Here is an 18,500-nt window from a genome sequence, read left to right on the forward strand (position 1 = left end):
TTAGGTCGGAGGCTTTCTGACCGACAATCTTGATTTGAATTTCGACTGCCATATTATGATTATGGAGTTCAGAATTCAAACCAGCAGGCCTCTGCGGCTGTCTTTCGATGGGCTTCTGGACCCTGTCAGCCAGTTGAAACTGCCACAATAACCCAATGCGGACAATTTTTCCGCTGACGGGATTATGCAATTTTCCGGCTGGTTTCCATGGCAATCTTTCTGACATGAAAGCCTGTCCGAAAGAGACTCTAGCAATCCAGAGTAGGGCCTCGCTTCTTCAGGGGCCTCTGGTTGGGAGCAGTGGAAGGACTATACTGCCCCCCTCTAAATCCCCCCACCTTCTGGCAGGCACTATGAGGTGCCTGCCACAATGTGCAGCGATTTACAGTGACTCCCATTTCTCTTTGAGGGCTTGTGCTGCGGCCGGTTTCCGACCGCCTCACAATACCCCCTAGGGAATACTGAGCCTGTGACTACACCATGTGCTGCCGCATTGTAATTGTAGTTTCGGACCGCCGACTCAAGAGAGGTCAGTCTCAAAACCGCAGGGATGTTGGTCGGAAGAAACTTCTTCCGACATCCTAATCAGTCCCAGTATCAGTGTTCAATGTGGGAAACTTTTTCTAAAAACAATGTTATTACGTTACAGTTGCTCACAGTTGGCAGTCGAGAACACGTTTTCATAACTGAAGGGATTTTATTGGAAACTTTTAATTGCTCCATTGGGAAATTATATTTTTTAGTCAAAATCTCAATTTTGAATTCCAAAATCAAAGAGACAGGGGTTTTAGGAAGTATCTCACTCTACTGTGAAATATGTCATGATGCATATTGTGAAGGTGACAAGTATCTTTTTAAAAAGAGTATGTATTATCTGTTATGTAAAATACTTGTGACAATTATGTAACTAATTCTATGAGTGGTACTTCAAAATTCATTTTCTCATTTCAGAACCCAATGTAACCAACTATCTAAATGTGGCAGTCGTCACCATTGATTCAATTTCTTTGAGCTGGCTACCACCGACTGGCAACAAAAGCTTCTATTCAGTGCAAGTTTTAGGAAATCCAGCCTCAAATGTCACAGCGTTGTATGAAAATGTGTCTATCCCAAATTTAATACCTGGCAACCTGTACACATTCAAAGTCTCTGCTGTGGGTGGAAATGGTGTACTGGGAAAAAGCAGTCTAATTTGGGAATACACAGGTGAGAGTTTACTATATAAAATAGGTATAACTTTGATAGATATGCTATTATGCATGTAATAATACTATTCTAATGTTTTCAAAATGCAGGTGTTAGTTGCCTGCATACCTTTAACTGCTGGGGAAATCTACCTTTAGAAAGAAGGGACAAAGCCATCTCTCCTTATCAACACTTTAGAATAAACATTTGCTATGTGTTTGCTTCTTTGAGGTTTTCAAGACTTGAAGTCGATCCACTGGAACACTTCCAGTTCAAATTCTTTATAATAGAGATTTTCAGGTCATACCAAACCGAAGTTTTTTTAGCAGGATTCTGTTTAGGCTTGAAATTTAAGATATTAGATATAATTTCATAATATAATATCTTCTGTGTTTTTAGAAACTTACTAATTTCTCAGGTACTCGTAAATAGCCATTGTAGCACACCAGATTAACTTATATTAGCAATATATTTTCAGGAGTAATCAAAAGAATAACGTTTAAACATGAGCAATGTTTAATTTAGCGAGAGTTTTACATGAAAAATGTGAATAAATGCTGAATTAAAAAACATCTTTTATGGTTTTCAAAATGTATGTATTGTTCAATTATATGCAGAGATATGTTATCTATGCCTCTTTCCTGGAAATAAAAAGGATCCCAATCATTCATGGAGAGCATATTCATTACTTTCCCAAGCTTAGAATCTAGCTAGTTAAGTCAATTACAACAAATGTCTGAGACGCAGGAATATTTGCTGGATTTCAAACAAGCAAATGCATACACACGTTCCCTGCTAGCATATTTACACACAATCAGATCATCGATGTTTGCAATCTTCATTTGCCTAAATGTGCTCCTCTCCAATTTTGGAATGTTTACTTTTAAATAGATTTTTTGTCCAAATAATTTGAGTTTTGAGGGGCTTGTTTTTAGTTAGTTAGTTTCTGCAGGAGAACTGTTCGAAGGTTAGTTTTTATCATCAACCTCATAAGAATACCCCTTTAGCTTCAAAGTTGCTGAAAACAGTTGTGGAAGTAATTTGAGTCTCGGTCCATGCATTTATTTGAATCAAAACATTCATAGTATTAGATTAGTTCCCATTTCAAATTAGATTGTAAAATACTGCTGATTTGTTTCTTCATTATATGTAATGGTCAACCCAGGATACTGCTGGAAATGAAAGTATGTATTCTTGTAATTACACAGTATGACAAAATATTTCTGTGACACCGTTTTTTAAATGCAGCAATGCATTTGCAGTATTTATGTTTGCATAGTTGTAGTAGTTTCTTTACTTCTTTTTGAATGAAAATACGTGTTGCAAACTGTCTTCAGGGAAATGAATGAACAAGAACATTGATATTTCTCCAACTTAAGAAAGAACAGCAATCACTGATAATCTTCCATGAAATAACACATTTACCATTTCTACCTAAACTGCTAAAAGGTGCTTTCACAAAAAGTGATCAGAAATATTTAAAATCAAATCAATCCAGTTTGGATGACATAATTAATATACCAGTCAACTAGTGAAAACACATACAAGCTATTAATTCACTATTCTATAGTTTCAGTTAGTTGAATGGAAGGCCACACAAAGGGTTTGACCTGGAACCTATATAGTTATTTAGTAGTATACAAATTAAGAAAATTATGAGAGCAGTTCTAGGACTCTTCATGCCCTCCATTTTTAACTTCCAGCTCATCAGAATATTACATCATACATGAAAGTAAAATATATGTGTACTAACAGTTCAATAAAAAATGCTAATATCTGATATTCTACATATTTTGCAATAAAGAATATTTGTCTGTCAATTGAACATTTCAACTGTACTTAAACATTATGGCCCTCATTAGAATGTCGGTAGGATAGCCCCCAACCTTAGGTCGGAGGCTTTCTGACCGACAATCTTCTTGATTTGAATTTCGACTGCCATATTATGATTATGGAGTTCAGAGTTCAAACCAGCAGGCCTCTGCGGCTGTCTTCCGATGGTCTTCTGGACCCTGTCAGCCAGTTGAAACTGCCACAATAACCCCATGCGGACAATTTTTCCGCTGACGGGATTATGCAATTTTCCGGCAGGTTTCCATGGCAATCTTTCTGACATGAAAGCCTGTCCGAAAGAGATTCTAGCAATCCAGAGTAGGTCCTCCCTTCTTCAGGGGTCTCCGGTTGGGAGCCGTGGAAGGACTATACTGCCCCCCTCTAAATCCCCCCACCTTCTGGCAGGCACTATGAGGTGCCTGCCACAATGTGCAGCGATTTACAGTGACTCCCATTTCTCTTTGAGGGCTTGTGCTGCGGCCGGTTTCCGACCGCCTCACAATACCCCCTAGGGAATACTGAGCCTGTGACTACACCATGTGCTGCCGCATTGTAATTGTAGTTTCGGACCGCCGACTAAAGAGAGGTCAGTCTCAAAACCGCAGGGATGTTGGTCGGAAGAAACTCCTTCCGACATCCTAATCAGTCCCGGTATCAGTGTTCAATTTGGGAAACTTTTTCTAAAAACAATGTTATTAAGTTACAGTTGCTCACAGTTGGCAGTTGAGAACACGTTTTCATAAGTGAAGGAATTTTATTGGAAACTTTTAATTGCTCCATTGGGAAATTATATATTTTAGTCAAAATCTCAATTTTGAATTCCAAAATCAAAGAGACAGGGGTGTTAGGAAGTATCTCACTCTACTGTGAAATATGTCATGATGCTTATTGTGAAGGTGACAAGTTTCTTTTTAAAAAGAGTATGTATTATTATCTGTTATTTATAATACGTGTGACAATTATGTAACTAATTCTACTTCACAATTCATTTTCTCATTTCAGAACCCAATGTAACCAACTATCTAAATGTGGCAGTCGTCACCATTGATTCAATTTCTTTGAGCTGGCTACCACCGACTGGCAACAAAAGCTTCTATTCAGTGCAAGTTTTAGGAAATCCAGCCTCAAATGTCACAGCGTTGTATGAAAATGTGTCTATCCCAAATTTAATACCTGGCAACCTGTACACATTCAAAGTCTCTGCTGTGGGTGGAAATGGTGTACTGGGAAAAAGCAGTCTAGTTTGGGAATACACAGGTGAGAGTTTACTATATAAAATAGGTATAACTTTGATAGATATGCTATTATGCATGTAATAATACTATTCTAATGTTTTCAAAATGCAGGTGTTAGTTGCCTGCATATCTTTAACTGCTAGGGAATCTACCTTTAGAAAGAAGGGACAAAGCCATCTCTCCTTATCAACACTTTAGAATAAACATTTGCTATGTGTTTGCTTCTTTGAGGTTTTCAAGACTTGAAGGCGATCCACTGGAACACTTCCAGTTCAAATTCTTTATAATAGAGATTTTCAGGTCATACCAAACCGAAGTTTTTCTAGCAGGATTCTGTTTAGGCTTGAAATTTAAGATATTAGATATAATTTCATAATATAATATCTTCTGTGTTTTTAGAAAGTTACAAATTTCTCAGGTACTCGTAAATAGCCATTGTAGCACACCAGATTAATTTATATTAGCAATATATGTTCAGGAGTAATCAAAAGAATAACGTTTAAACATGAGCAATGTTTAATTTAGGGAGAGTTTTACATGAAAAATGTGAATAAATGCTGAATTAAAAAACATCTTTTAAGGTTTTCAAAACGTATGTATCATTCAATTATATGCAGAGATATGTTATCTATGCCTCTTTCCTGGAAACAAAAAGGATCCCAATCATTTCTGGAGAGCATATTCATTACTTTCCCAAGCTTAGAATCTAGCTAGTTAAGTCAATTACAACAAATGTCTGAGACGCAGGAATATTTGCTGGATTTCAAACAAACAAATGCATGCACACCTTCCCTGCTAGCATATTTACACACAATCAGTTCATCGATGTTTGCAATCTTCATTTGCCTAAATGTGCTCCTCTCCAATTTTGGAATGTTTACTTTTAAATAGATTTCTTGTCCAAATAATTTGAGTTTTGAGGGGCTTATTTTTAGTTAGTTAGTTTCTGCAGGAGAACTGTTCGAAGGTTCGTTTTTATCATCAACCTCATAAGAATACCCCTTTAGCTTTAAAGTTGCTGAAAACAGTTGTGGAAGTAATTTGAGTCTCTGTCCATGCATTTATTTGAATCAAAACATTCATAGTATTAGATTAGTGGCCATTTCAAATTAGATTGTAAAAAACTGCTGATTTGTTTCTTCATTATATGTAATGGTCAACCCAGGATACTGCTGGAAATGAAAGTATGTATTCTTGTAATTACACAGTATGACAAAATATTTCTGTGACACCGTTTTTTAAATGCAGAAATGCATTTGCAGTATTTATGTTTGCATAGTTGCAGTAGTTTCCTTACTTCTTTTTGAATGAAAATACGTGTTGCAAACTGTCTTCAGGGAAATGAATGAACAAGAACATTAATATTTCTCCAACTTAAGAAAGAACAGCAATCACTGATAATCTTCCATGAAATAACACATTTACCATTTCTACCTATACTGCTAAAAGGTGCTTTCACAAAAAGTGATCAGAAATATTTAAAATCAAATCAATCCAGTTTGGATGACATAATTAATATACCAGTCAACTAGTGAAAACACATACAAGCTATTAATTCACTATTCTATAGTTTCAGTTAGTTGAATGGAAGGCCACACAAAGGGTTTGACCTGGAACCTATATAGTTATTTAGTAGTATACAAATTAAGAAAATTATGAGAGCAGTTCTAGGACTCTGCATGCCCTCCATTTTTAACTTCCAGCTTATCAGAATATTACATCATACATGAAAGTAAAATATATGTGTACTAACAGTTCAATAAAAAATGCTAATATCCGATATTCTACATATTTTGCAATAAAGAATAATTGTCTGTCAATTGAAAATTTCAACTGTACTTAAACATTATGGCCCTCATTAGAATGTCGGTAGGATAGCCCCCAAACTTAGGTCGGAGGCTTTCTGACCGACAATCTTGATTTGAATTTCAACTGCCATATTATGATTATGGAGTTCAGAATTCAAACCAGCAGGGCTCTGCGGCTGTCTTCCGATGGGCTTCTGGACCCTGTCAGCCAGTTGAAACTGCCACAATAACCCCATGCAGACAAGTTTTTCCGCTGACGGGATTATGCAATTTTCCGGCAGGTTTCCATGGTAATCTTTCTGATATGAAAGCCTGTCCGAAAGAGACTCTAGCAATCCAGAGTAGGGCCTCCCTTCTTCAGGGGCCTCTGGTTGGGAGCCGTGGAAGGACTAAACTGCACCCCTCTAAATGCCCCCACCTTCTGGCAGGCACTATGAGGTGCCTGCCACAATGTGCAGCGATTTACAGTGACTCCCATTTCTCTTTGAGGGCTTGTGCTGCGGCCGGTTTCCGACCGCCTCACAATACCCCCTAGGGAATACTGAGCCTGTGACTAAACCATGTGCTGCCGCATTGTAATTGTAGTTTCGGACCGCCGACTCAAGAGAGGTAAGTCTCAAAACCGCAGGGATGTTGGTCGGAAGAAACTCCTTCCGACATCCTAATCAGTCCCAGTATCAGTGTTCAATTTGGGAAACTTTTTCCAAAAACAAGGTTATTAAGTTACAGTTGCTCACAGTTGGCAGTCGAGAACACGTTTTCATAACTCAAGGGATTTTATTGGAAACTTTTAATTGCTCCATTGGGAAATTATATTTTTTAGTCAAAATCTCAATTTTGAATTCCAAAATCAAAGAGACAGGGGTGTTAGGAAGTATCTCACTCTACAGTGAAATATGTCATGATGCATATTGTGAAGGTGACAAGTATCTTTTTAAAAAGAGTATGTATTATTATCTGTTATGTAAAATACTTGTGACAATTATGTAACTAATTCTATGAGTGGTACTTCACAATTCATTTTCTCATTTCAGAACCCAATGTAACCAACTATCTAAATGTGGCAGTCGTCACCATTGATTCAATTTCTTTGAGCTGGCTACCACCGACTGGCAACAAAAGCTTCTATTCAGTGCAAGTTTTAGGAAATCCAGCCTCAAATGTCACAGCGTTGTATGAAAATGTGTCTATCCCAAATGTAATACCTGGCAACCTGTACACATTCAAAGTCTCTGCTGTGGGTGGAAATGGTGTACTAGGAAAAAGCAGTCTAATTTGGGAATACACAGGTGAGAGTTTACTATATAAAATAGGTATAACTTTGATAGATATGCTATTATGCTTGTAATAATACTATTCTAATGTTTTCAAAATGCAGGTGTTAGTTGCCTGCATACCTTTAACTGCTGGCGAAATCTACCTTTAGAAAGAAGGGACAAAGCCATCTCTCCTTATCAACACTTTAGAATAAACATTTGCTATGTGTTTGCTTCTTTGAGGTTTTCAAGACTTGAAGTCGATCCACTGGAACACTTCCAGTTCAAATTCTTTATAATAGAGATTTTCACGTCATACCAAACCGAAGTTTTTTTTAGCAGGATTCTGTTTAGGCTTGTAATTTAAGATATTAGATATAATTTCATAATATAATATCTTCTGTGTTTTTAGAAAGTTACTAATTTCTCAGGTACTCGTAAATAGCCATTGTAGCACACCAGATTAATTTATATTAGCAATATCTTTTCAGGAGTAATCAAAAGAATAACGTTTAAACATGAGCAATGTTTAATTTAGGGAGAGTTTTACATGAAAAATGCGAATAAATGCTGAATTAAAAAACATCTTTTATGGTTTTCAAAATGTATGTATCATTCAATTATATGCAAAGATATGTTATCTATGCCTCTTTCCTGGAAACAAAAAGGATCCCAATCATTCATGGAGAGCATATTCATTACTTTCCCAAGCTTAGAATCTAGCTAGTTAAGTCAATTACAACAAATGTCTGAGACGCAGGAATATTTGCTGGATTTCAAACAAACAAATGCATACACACATTCCCTGCTAGCATATTTACACACAATCAGATCATCGATGTTTGCAATCTTCGTTTGCCTAAATGTGCTCCTCACCAATTTTGGAATGTTTACTTTTAAATAGATTTTTTGTCCAAATAATTTGAGTTTTGAGGGGCTTGTTTTTAGTTAGTTAGTTTTGGCAGGAGAACTGTTCGAAGGTTAGTTTTTATCATCAACCTCATAAGAATACCCCTTTAGCTTTAAAGTTGCTGAAAACAGTTGTGGAAGTAATTTGAGTCTCGGTCCATGCATTTATTTGAATCAAAACATTCATAGTATTAGATTAGTGCCCATTTCAAATTAGATTGTAAAAAACTGCTGATTTGTTTCTTCATTTTATGTAATGGTCAACCCAGGATACTGCTGGAAATGAAAGTATGTATTCTTGTAATTACACAGTATGACAAAATATTTCTGTTACACCGTTTTTTAAATGCAGAAATGCATTTGCAGTATTTATGTTTGCATAGTTATAGTAGTTTCTTTACTTCTTTTTGAATGAAAATACGTGTTGCAAACTGTCTTCAGGGAAATGAATGAACAAGAACATTGATATTTCTCCAACTTAAGAAAAAACAGAAATCACTGATAATCTTCCATGAAATAACACATTTACCATTTCTACCTAAACTGCTAAAAGGTGCTTTCACAAAAAGTGATCAGAAATATTTAAAATCAAATCAATCCAGTTTGGATGACATAATTAATATACCAGTCAACTAGTGAAAACACATACAAGCTATCAATTCACTATTCTATTGTTTCAGTTAGTTGAATGGCAGGCCACACAAAGGGTTTGACCTGGAACCTATATAGTTATTTAGTAGTATACAAATTAAGAAAATTATGTGAGTAGTTCTAGGACCCTGCATGCCCTCCATTTTTTACTTCCAGCTTATCAGAATATTACATCATACATGAATTAAAATATATGTGTACTAACAGTTCAATAAAAAATGCTAATATCTGATATTCTACATATTTTGCAATAAAGAATAATTGTCTGTCAATTGAAAATTTCAACTGTACTTAAACATTATGGCCCTCATTAGAATGTCGGTAGGATAGCCCCCATACTTAGGTCGGAGGCTTTCTGACCGACAATCTTCATTTGAATTTCGACTGCCATATTATGATTATGGAGTTCAGAATTCAAACCAGCAGGCCTCTGCGGCTGTCTTCCGATGGGCTTCTGGACCCTGTCAGCCAGTTGAAACTGCCACAATAACCCCATGCGGACAATTTGTCCGCTGACGGGATTATGCAATTTTCCGGCAGGTTTCCATGGCAATCTTTCTGACATGAAAGCCTGTCCGAAAGAGACTCTAGCATCCCAGAGTAGGGCCTCCCTTCTTCAGGGGCCTCTGGTTGGGAGCTGTGGAAGGACTATACTGCCCCCCTCTAAATGCCCCCACCTTCTGGTAGGCACTATGAGGTGCCTGCCACAATGTGCAGCGATTTACAGTGACTCCCATTTCTCTTTGAGGGCTCGTGGTGCGGCCGGTTTCCGACCGCCTCACAATATCCCCTAGGGAATACTGAGCCTGTGACTACACCATGTGCTGCCGCATTGTAATTGTAGTTTCGGACCGCCGACTCAAGAGAGGTCAGTCTCAAAACCGCAGGGATGTTGGTCGGAAGAAACTCCTTCCGACATCCTAATCAGTCCCAGTATCAGTGTTCAATTTGGGAAACTTTTTCTAAAAACAATGTTATTAAGTTACAGTTACTCACAGTTGGCAGTCGAGAACACGTTTTCATAACTGAAGGGATTTTATTGGAAACTTTTAATTGCTCCATTGGGAAATTATATTTTTTAGTCAAAATCTCAATTTTGAATTCCAAAATCAAAGAGACAGGGGTGTTAGGAAGTATCTCACTCTACTGTGAAATATGTCATGATGCATATTGTGAAGGTGACAAGTTTCTTTTTAAAAAGAGTATGTATTATTATCTGTTATTTATAATAAATGTGACAATTATGTAACTAATTCTATGAGTGGTACTTCACAATTCATTTTCTCATTTCAGAACCCAATGTAACCAACTATCTAAATGTGGCAGTCGTCACCATTGATTCAATTTCTTTGAGCTGGCTACCACCGACTGGCAACAAAAGCTTCTATGCAGTGCAAGTTTTAGGAAATCCAGCCTCAAATGTCACAGCGTTGTATGAAAATGTGTCTATCCCAAATTTAATACCTGGCAACCTGTACACATTCAAAGTCTCTGCTGTGGGTGGAAATGGTGTACTGGGAAAAAGCAGTCTAATTTGGGAATACACAGGTGAGAGTTTACTATATAAAATAGGTATAACTTTAATAGATATGCTATTATGCATGTAATAATACTATTCTAATGTTTTCAAAATGCAGGTGTTAGTTGCCCGCATACCTTTAACTGCTGGGGAAATCTACCTTTAGAAAGAAGGGACAAAGCCATCTCTCCTTATCAACACTTTAGAATAAACATTTGCTATGTGTTTGCTTCTTTGAGGTTTTCAAGACTTGAAGTCGATCCACTGGAACACTTCCAGTTCAAATTCTTTATAATAGAGATTTTCAGGTCATACCAAACCGAAGTTTTTTTAGCAGGATTCTGTTTAGGCTTGAAATTTAAGATATTAGATATAATTTCATAATAAAACATCTTCTGTGTTTTTAGAAAGTTACTAATTTCTCAGGTACTCGTAAATAGCCATTGTAGCACACCAGATTAATTTATATTAGCAATATATTTTCAGGAGTAAGCGAAAGAATAACGTTTAAACATGAGCAATGTTTAATTTAGGGAGAGTTTTACATGAAAAATGTGAATAAATGCTGAATTAAAAAACATCTTTTATGGTTTTAAAAATGTATGTATCATTCAATTATATGCAGAGATATGTTATCTATGCCTCTTTCCTGGAAACAAAAAGGATCCCAATCATTCATGGAGAGCATATTCATTACTTTCCCAAACTTAGAATCTAGCTAGTTAAGTCAATTACAACAAATGTCTGAGACGCAGGAATATTTGCTGGATTTGAAACAAACAAATGCATACACACCTTCCCTGCTAGCATATTTACACACAATCAGATCATCGATGTTTGCAATCTTCATTTGCCTAAATGTGCTCCTCTCCAATTTTGGAATGTTTACTTTTAAATAGATTTTTTGTCCAAATAATTTGAGTTTTGAGGGGCGTGTTTTTAGTTAGTTAGTTTCTGCAGGAGAACTGTTCGAAGGTTAGTTTTTATCATCAACCTCATAAGTATACCCCTTTAGCTTTAAAGTTGCTGAAAACAGTTGTGGAAGTAATTTGAGTCTCGGTCCATGCATTTATTTGAATCAAAACATTCATAGTATTAGATTAGTGCCCATTTCAAATTAGATTGTAAAAAACTGCTGATTTGTTTCTTCATTATATGTAATGGTCAACTCAGGATACTGCTGGAAATGAAAGTATGTATTCTTGTAATTACACAGTATGACAAAATATTTCTGTGACACCGTTTTTTAAATGCAGAAATGCATTTGCAGTATTTATGTTTCCATAGTTGTAGTAGTTTCCTTACTTCTTTTTGAATGAAAATACGTGTTGCAAACTGTCTTCAGGGAAATGAATGAACAAGAACATTGATATTTCTCCAACTTAAGAAAGAACAGCAATCACTGATAATCTTCCATGAAATAACACATTTACCATTTCTACCTAAACTGCTAAAAGGTGCTTTCACAAAAAGTGATCAGAAATATTTAAAATCAAATCAATCCAGTTTGGATGACATAATTAATATACCAGTCAACTAGTGAAAACACATACAAGCTATTAATTCACTATTCTATTGTTTCAGTTAGTTGAATGGCAGGCCACACAAAGGGTTTGACCTGGAACCTATATAGTTATTTAGTAGTATACAAATTAAGAAAATTATGTGAGTAGTTCTAGGACCCTGCATGCCCTCCATTTTTAACTTCCAGCTTATCAGAATATTACATCATACATGAAAGTAAAATATATGTGTACTAACAGTTCAATAAAAAATGCTAATATCTGATATTCTACATATTTTGCAATAAAGAATAATTGTCTGTCAATTGAAAATTTCAACTGTACTTAAACATTATGGCCCTCATTAGAATGTCGGTAGGATAGCCCCCAAACTTAGGTCGGAGGCTTTCTGACCGACAATCTTGATTTGAATTTCGACTGCCATATTATGATTATGGAGTTCAGAATTCAAACCAGCAGGCCTCTGCGGCTGTCTTCCGATGGGCTTCTGGACCCTGTCAGCCAGTTGAAACTGCCACAATAACCCCATGCGGACAATTTTTCCGCTGACGGGATTATGCAATTTTCCGGCAGGTTTCCATGGCAATCTTTCTGACATGAAAGCCTGTCCGAAAGAGACTCTAGCAATCCAGAGTAGGGCCTCCCTTCTTCAGGGGCCTCTGGTTGGGAGCCGTGGAAGGACTATACTGCCCCCCTCTAAATGCCCCCACCTTCTGGCAGGCACTATGAGGTGCCTGCACAATGTGCAGCGATTTACAGTGACTCCCATTTCTCTTTGAGGGCTTGTGCTGCGGCCGGTTTCCGACCGCCTCACAATACCCCCTAGGGAATACTGAGCCTGTGACTACACCATGTGCTGCCGCATTGTAATTGTAGTTTCGGACCGCCGACTCAAGAGAGGTCAGTCTCAAAACCGCAGGGATGTTGGTCGAAAGAAACTCCTTCCGACATCCTAATCAGTCCCAGTATCAGTGTTCAATTTGGGAAACTTTTTCTAAAAACAATGTTATTAATTTACAGATGCTCACAGTTGGCAGTCGAGAACACGTTTTCATAAGTGAAGGGATTTTATTGGAAACTTTTAATTGCTCCATTGGGAAATTATATTTTTTAGTCAAAATCTCAATTTTGAATTCCAAAATCAAAGAGACAGGGGTGTTAGGAAGTATCTCACTCTACTATGAAATATGTCATGATGCATATTGTGAAGGTGACAAGTATCTTTTTAAAAAGAGTATGTATTATTATCTGTTATGTAAAATACTTGTGACAATTATGTAACTAATTCTATGAGTGGTACTTCACAATTCATTTTCTCATTTCAGAACCCAATGTAACCAACTATCTAAATGTGGCAGTCGTCACCATTGATTCAATTTCTTTGAGCTGGCTACCACCGACTGGCAACCAAAGCTTCTATGAGGTGCAAGTTTTAGGAAATCCATCCTCAAATGTCACAGCGTTGTATGAAAATGTGTCTATCCCAAATTTAATACCTGGCAACCTGTACACATTCAAAGTCTCTGCTGTGGGTGGAAATGGTGTACTGGGAAAAAGCAGTCTAATTTGGGAATACACAGGTGAGAGTTTACTATATAAAATAGGTATAACTTTGATAGATATGCTATTATGCATGTAATAATACTATTCTAATGTTTTCAAAATGCAGGTGTTAGTTGCCTGCATACCTTTAACTGCTGGGGAAATCTACCTTTAGAAAGAAGGGACAAAGCCATCTCTCCTTATCAACACTTTAGAATAAACATTTGCTATGTGTTTGCTTCTTTGAGGTTTTCAAGACTTGAAGTCGATCCACTGGAACACTTCCAGTTCAAATTCTTTATAATAGAGATTTTCAGGTCATACCAAACCGAAGTTTTTTTAGCAGGATTCTGTTTAGGCTTGAAATTTAAGATATTAGATATAATTTCATAATATAATATCTTCTGTGTTTTTAGAAACTTACTAATTTCTCAGGTACTCGTAAATAGCCATTGTAGCACACCAGATTAACTTATATTAGCAATATATTTTCAGGAGTAATCAAAAGAATAACGTTTAAACATGAGCAATGTTTAATTTAGCGAGAGTTTTACATGAAAAATGTGAATAAATGCTGAATTAAAAAACATCTTTTATGGTTTTCAAAATGTATGTATTGTTCAATTATATGCAGAGATATGGTATCTATGCCTCTTTCCTGGAAATAAAAAGGATCCCAATCATTCATGGAGAGCATATTCATTACTTTCCCAAGCTTAGAATCTAGCTAGTTAAGTCAATTACAACAAATGTCTGAGACGCAGGAATATTTGCTGGATTTCAAACAAACAAATGCATACACACGCTCCCTGCTAGCATATTTACACACAATCAGATCATCGATGTTTGCAATCTTCATTTGCCTAAATGTGCTCCTCTCCAATTTTGGAATGTTTACTTTTAAATAGATTTTTTGTCCAAATAATTTGAGTTTTGAGGGGCTTGTTTTTAGTTAGTTTCTGCAGGAGAACTGTTCGAAGGTTAGTTTTTATCATCAACCTCATAAGAATACCCCTTTAGCTTCGAAGTTGCTGAAAACAGTTGTGGAAGTAGTTTGAGTCTCGGTCCATGCATTTATTTGAATCAAAACATTCATAGTATTAGATTAGTGCCCATTTCAAATTAGATTGTAAAATACTGCTGATTTGTTTCTTCATTATATGTAATGGTCAACCCAGGATACTGCTGGAAATGAAAGTATGTATTCTTGTAATTACACAGTATGACAAAATATTTCTGTGACACCGTTTTTTAAATGCAGCAATGCATTTGCAGTATTTATGTTTGCATAGTTGTAGTAGTTTCTTTACTTCTTTTTGAATGAAAATACGTGTTGCAAACTGTCTTCAGGGAAATGAATGAACAAGAACATTGATATTTCTCCAACTTAAGAAAGAACAGCAATCACTGATAATCTTCCATGAAATAACACATTTACCATTTCTACCTAAACTGCTAAAAGGTGCTTTCACAAAAAGTGATCAGAAATATTTAAAATCAAATCAATCCAGTTTGGATGACATAATTAATATACCAGTCAACTAGTGAAAACACATACAAGCTAATAATTCACTATTCTATAGTTTCAGTTAGTTGAATGGAAGGCCACACAAAGGGTTTGACCTGGAACCTATATAGTTATTTAGTAGTATACAAATTAAGAAAATTATGAGAGCAGTTCTAGGACTCTTCATGCCCTCCATTTTTAACTTCCAGCTCATCAGAATATTACATCATACATGAAAGTAAAATATATGTGTACTAACAGTTCAATAAAAAATGCTAATATCTGATATTCTACATATTTTGCAATAAAGAATATTTGTCTGTCAATTGAACATTTCAACTGTACTTAAACATTATGGCCCTCATTAGAATGTCGGTAGGATAGCCCCCAACCTTAGGTCGGAGGCTTTCTGACCGACAATCTTCTTGATTTGAATTTCGACTGCCATATTATGATTATGGAGTTCAGAGTTCAAACCAGCAGGCCTCTGCGGCTGTCTTCCGATGGGCTTCTGGACCCTGTCAGCCAGTTGAAACTGCCACAATAACCCCATGCGGACAATTTTTCCGCTGACGGGATTATGCAATTTTCCGGCAGGTTTCCATGGCAATCTTTCTGACATGAAAGCCTGTCCGAAAGAGACTCTAGCAATCCAGAGTAGGTCCTCCCTTCTTCAGGGGTCTCCGGTTGGGAGCCGTGGAAGGACTATACTGCCCCCCTCTAAATCCCCCCACCTTCTGGCAGGCACTATGAGGTGCCTGCCACAATGTGCAGCGATTTACAGTGATTCCCATTTCTCTTTGAGGGCTTGTGCTGCGGCCGGTTACCGACCGCCTCACAATATCCCCTAGGGAATACTGAGCCTGTGACTACACCATGTGCTGCCGCATTGTAATTGTAGTTTCGGACCGCCGACTAAAGAGAGGTCAGTCTCAAAACCGCAGGGATGTTGGTCGGAAGAAACTCCTTCCGACATCCTAATCAGTCCCGGTATCAGTGTTCAATTTGGGAAACTTTTTCTAAAAACAATGTTATTAAGTTACAGTTGCTCACAGTTGGCAGTCGAGAACACGTTTTCATAAGTGAAGGGATTTTATTGGAAACTTTTAATTGTTCCATTTGGAAATTATATATTTTAGTCAAAATCTCAATTTTGAATTCCAAAATCAAAGAGACAGGGGTGTTAGGAAGTATCTCACTCTACTGTGAAATATGTCATGATGCATATTGTGAAGGTGACAAGTTTCTTTTTAAAAAGAGTATGTATTATTATCTGTTATTTATAATACTTGTGACAATTATGTAACTAATTCTATGAGTGGTACTTCACAATTCATTTTCTCATTTCAGAACCCAATGTAACCAACTATCTAAATGTGGCAGTCGTCACCATTGATTCAATTTCTTTGAGCTGGCTACCACCGACTGGCAACAAAAGCTTCTATGCAGTGCAAGTTTTAGGAAATCCAGCCTCAAATGTCACAGCGTTGTATGAAAATGTGTCTATCCCAAATTTAATACCTGGCAACCTGTACACATTCAAAGTCTCTGCTGTGGGTGGAAATGGTGTACTGGGAAAAAGCAGTCTAATTTGGGAATACACAGGTGAGAGTTTACTATATAAAATAGGTATAACTTTGATAGATATGCTATTATGCATGTAATGATACTATTCTAATGTTTTCAAAATGCAGGTGTTAGTTGCCCGCATACCTTTAACTGCTGGGGAAATCTACCTTTAGAAAGAAGGGACAAAGCCATCTCTCCTTATCAACACTTTAGAATAAACATTTGCTATGTGTTTGCTTCTTTGAGGTTTTCAAGACTTGAAGTCGATCCACTGGAACACTTCCAGTTCAAATTCTTTATAATAGAGATTTTCAGGTCATACCAAACCGAATTTTTTTTAGCAGGATTCTGTTTAGGCTTGAAATTTAAGATATTAGATATAATTTCATAATAAAACATCCTCTGTGTTTTTAGAAAGTTACTAATTTCTCAGGTACTCGTAAATAGCCATTGTAGCACACCAGATTAATTTATATTAGCAATATATTTTCAGGAGTAAGCGAAAGAATAACGTTTAAACATGAGCAATGTTTAATTTAGGGAGAGTTTTACATGAAAAATGTGAATAAATACTGAATTAAAAAACATCTTTTATGGTTTTAAAAATGTATGTATCATTCAATTATATGCAGAGATATGTTATCTATGCCTCTTTCCTGGAAACAAAAAGGATCCCAATCATTCATGGAGAGCATATTCATTACTTTCCCAAACTTAGAATCTAGCTAGTTAAGTCAATTACAACAAATGTCTGAGACGCAGGAATATTTGCTGGATTTGAAACAAACAAATGCATACACACCTTCCCTGCTAGCATATTTACACACAATCAGATCATCGATGTTTGCAATCTTCATTTACCTAAATGTGCTCCTCTCCAATTTTGGAATGTTTACTTTTAAATAGATTTTTTGTCCAAATAATTTGAGTTTTGAGGGGCGTGTTTTTAGTTAGTTAGTTTCTGCAGGAGAACTGTTCGAAGGTTAGTTTTTATCATCAACCTCATAAGAATACCCCTTTAGCTTTAAAGTTGCTGAAAACAGTTGTGGAAGTAATTTGAGTCTCGGTCCATGCATTTATTTGAATCAAAACATTCATAGTATTAGATTAGTGCCCATTTCAAATTAGATTGTAAAAAACTGCTGATTTGTTTCTTCATTATATGTAATGGTCAACTCAGGATACTGCTGGAAATGAAAGTATGTATTCTTGTAATTACACAGTATGACAAAATATTTCTGTGACACCGTTTTTTAAATGCAGAAATACATTTGCAGTATTTATGTTTGCATAGTTGTAGTAGTTTCCTTACTTCTTTTTGAATGAAAATACGTGTTGCAAACTGTCTTCAGGGAAATGAATGAACAAAAACATTGATATTTCTCCAACTTAAGAAAGAACAGCAATCACTGATAATCTTCCATGAAATAACACATTTACCATTTCTACCTAAACTGCTAAAAGGTGCTTTCACAAAAAGTGATCAGAAATATTTAAAATCAAATCAATCCAGTTTGAATGACATAATTAATATACCAGTCAACTAGTGAAAACACATACAAGCTATTAATTCACTATTCTATTGTTTCAGTTAGTTGAATGGCAGGCCACACAAAGGGTTTGACCTGGAACCTCTATAGTTATTTAGTAGTATACAAATTAAGAAAATTATGTGAGTAGTTCTAGGACCCTGCATGCCCTCCATTTTTAACTTCCAGCTTATCAGAATATTACATCATACATGAAAGTAAAATATATGTGTACTAACAGTTCAATAAAAAATGCTAATATTTGATATTCTACATATTTTGCAATAAAGAATAATTGTCTGTCAATTGAAAATTTCAACTGTACTTAAACATTATGGCCCTCATTAGAATGTCGGTAGGATAGCCCCCAAACTTAGGTCGGAGGCTTTCTGACCGACAATCTTGATTTGAATTTCGACTGCCATATTATGATT

General features: G+C 36.2%; 1 protein-coding gene across 1 annotated transcript in view; it reads left to right on the forward strand.

Moving 5' to 3' along the window:
- Positions 1–13,114: 13,114 nt before the first annotated feature.
- The window catches only part of LOC144792180 (receptor-type tyrosine-protein phosphatase beta-like), a 113,974-nt gene continuing 108,588 nt past the window's right edge, over positions 13,115–18,500 (forward strand). Inside the window, exons 1-3 of the mRNA XM_078667080.1 lie at positions 13,115–13,136; positions 13,245–13,499; positions 16,319–16,573. Coding sequence (XP_078523206.1) covers positions 13,115–13,136; positions 13,245–13,499; positions 16,319–16,573 — 532 coding nt within the window. The remainder of the gene's footprint in view (positions 13,137–13,244; positions 13,500–16,318; positions 16,574–18,500) is intronic.

The sequence above is a fragment of the Lissotriton helveticus genome, chromosome 11 (assembly GCF_964261635.1).
Source record: "Lissotriton helveticus chromosome 11, aLisHel1.1, whole genome shotgun sequence".
Taxonomy (NCBI): domain Eukaryota; kingdom Metazoa; phylum Chordata; class Amphibia; order Caudata; family Salamandridae; genus Lissotriton; species Lissotriton helveticus.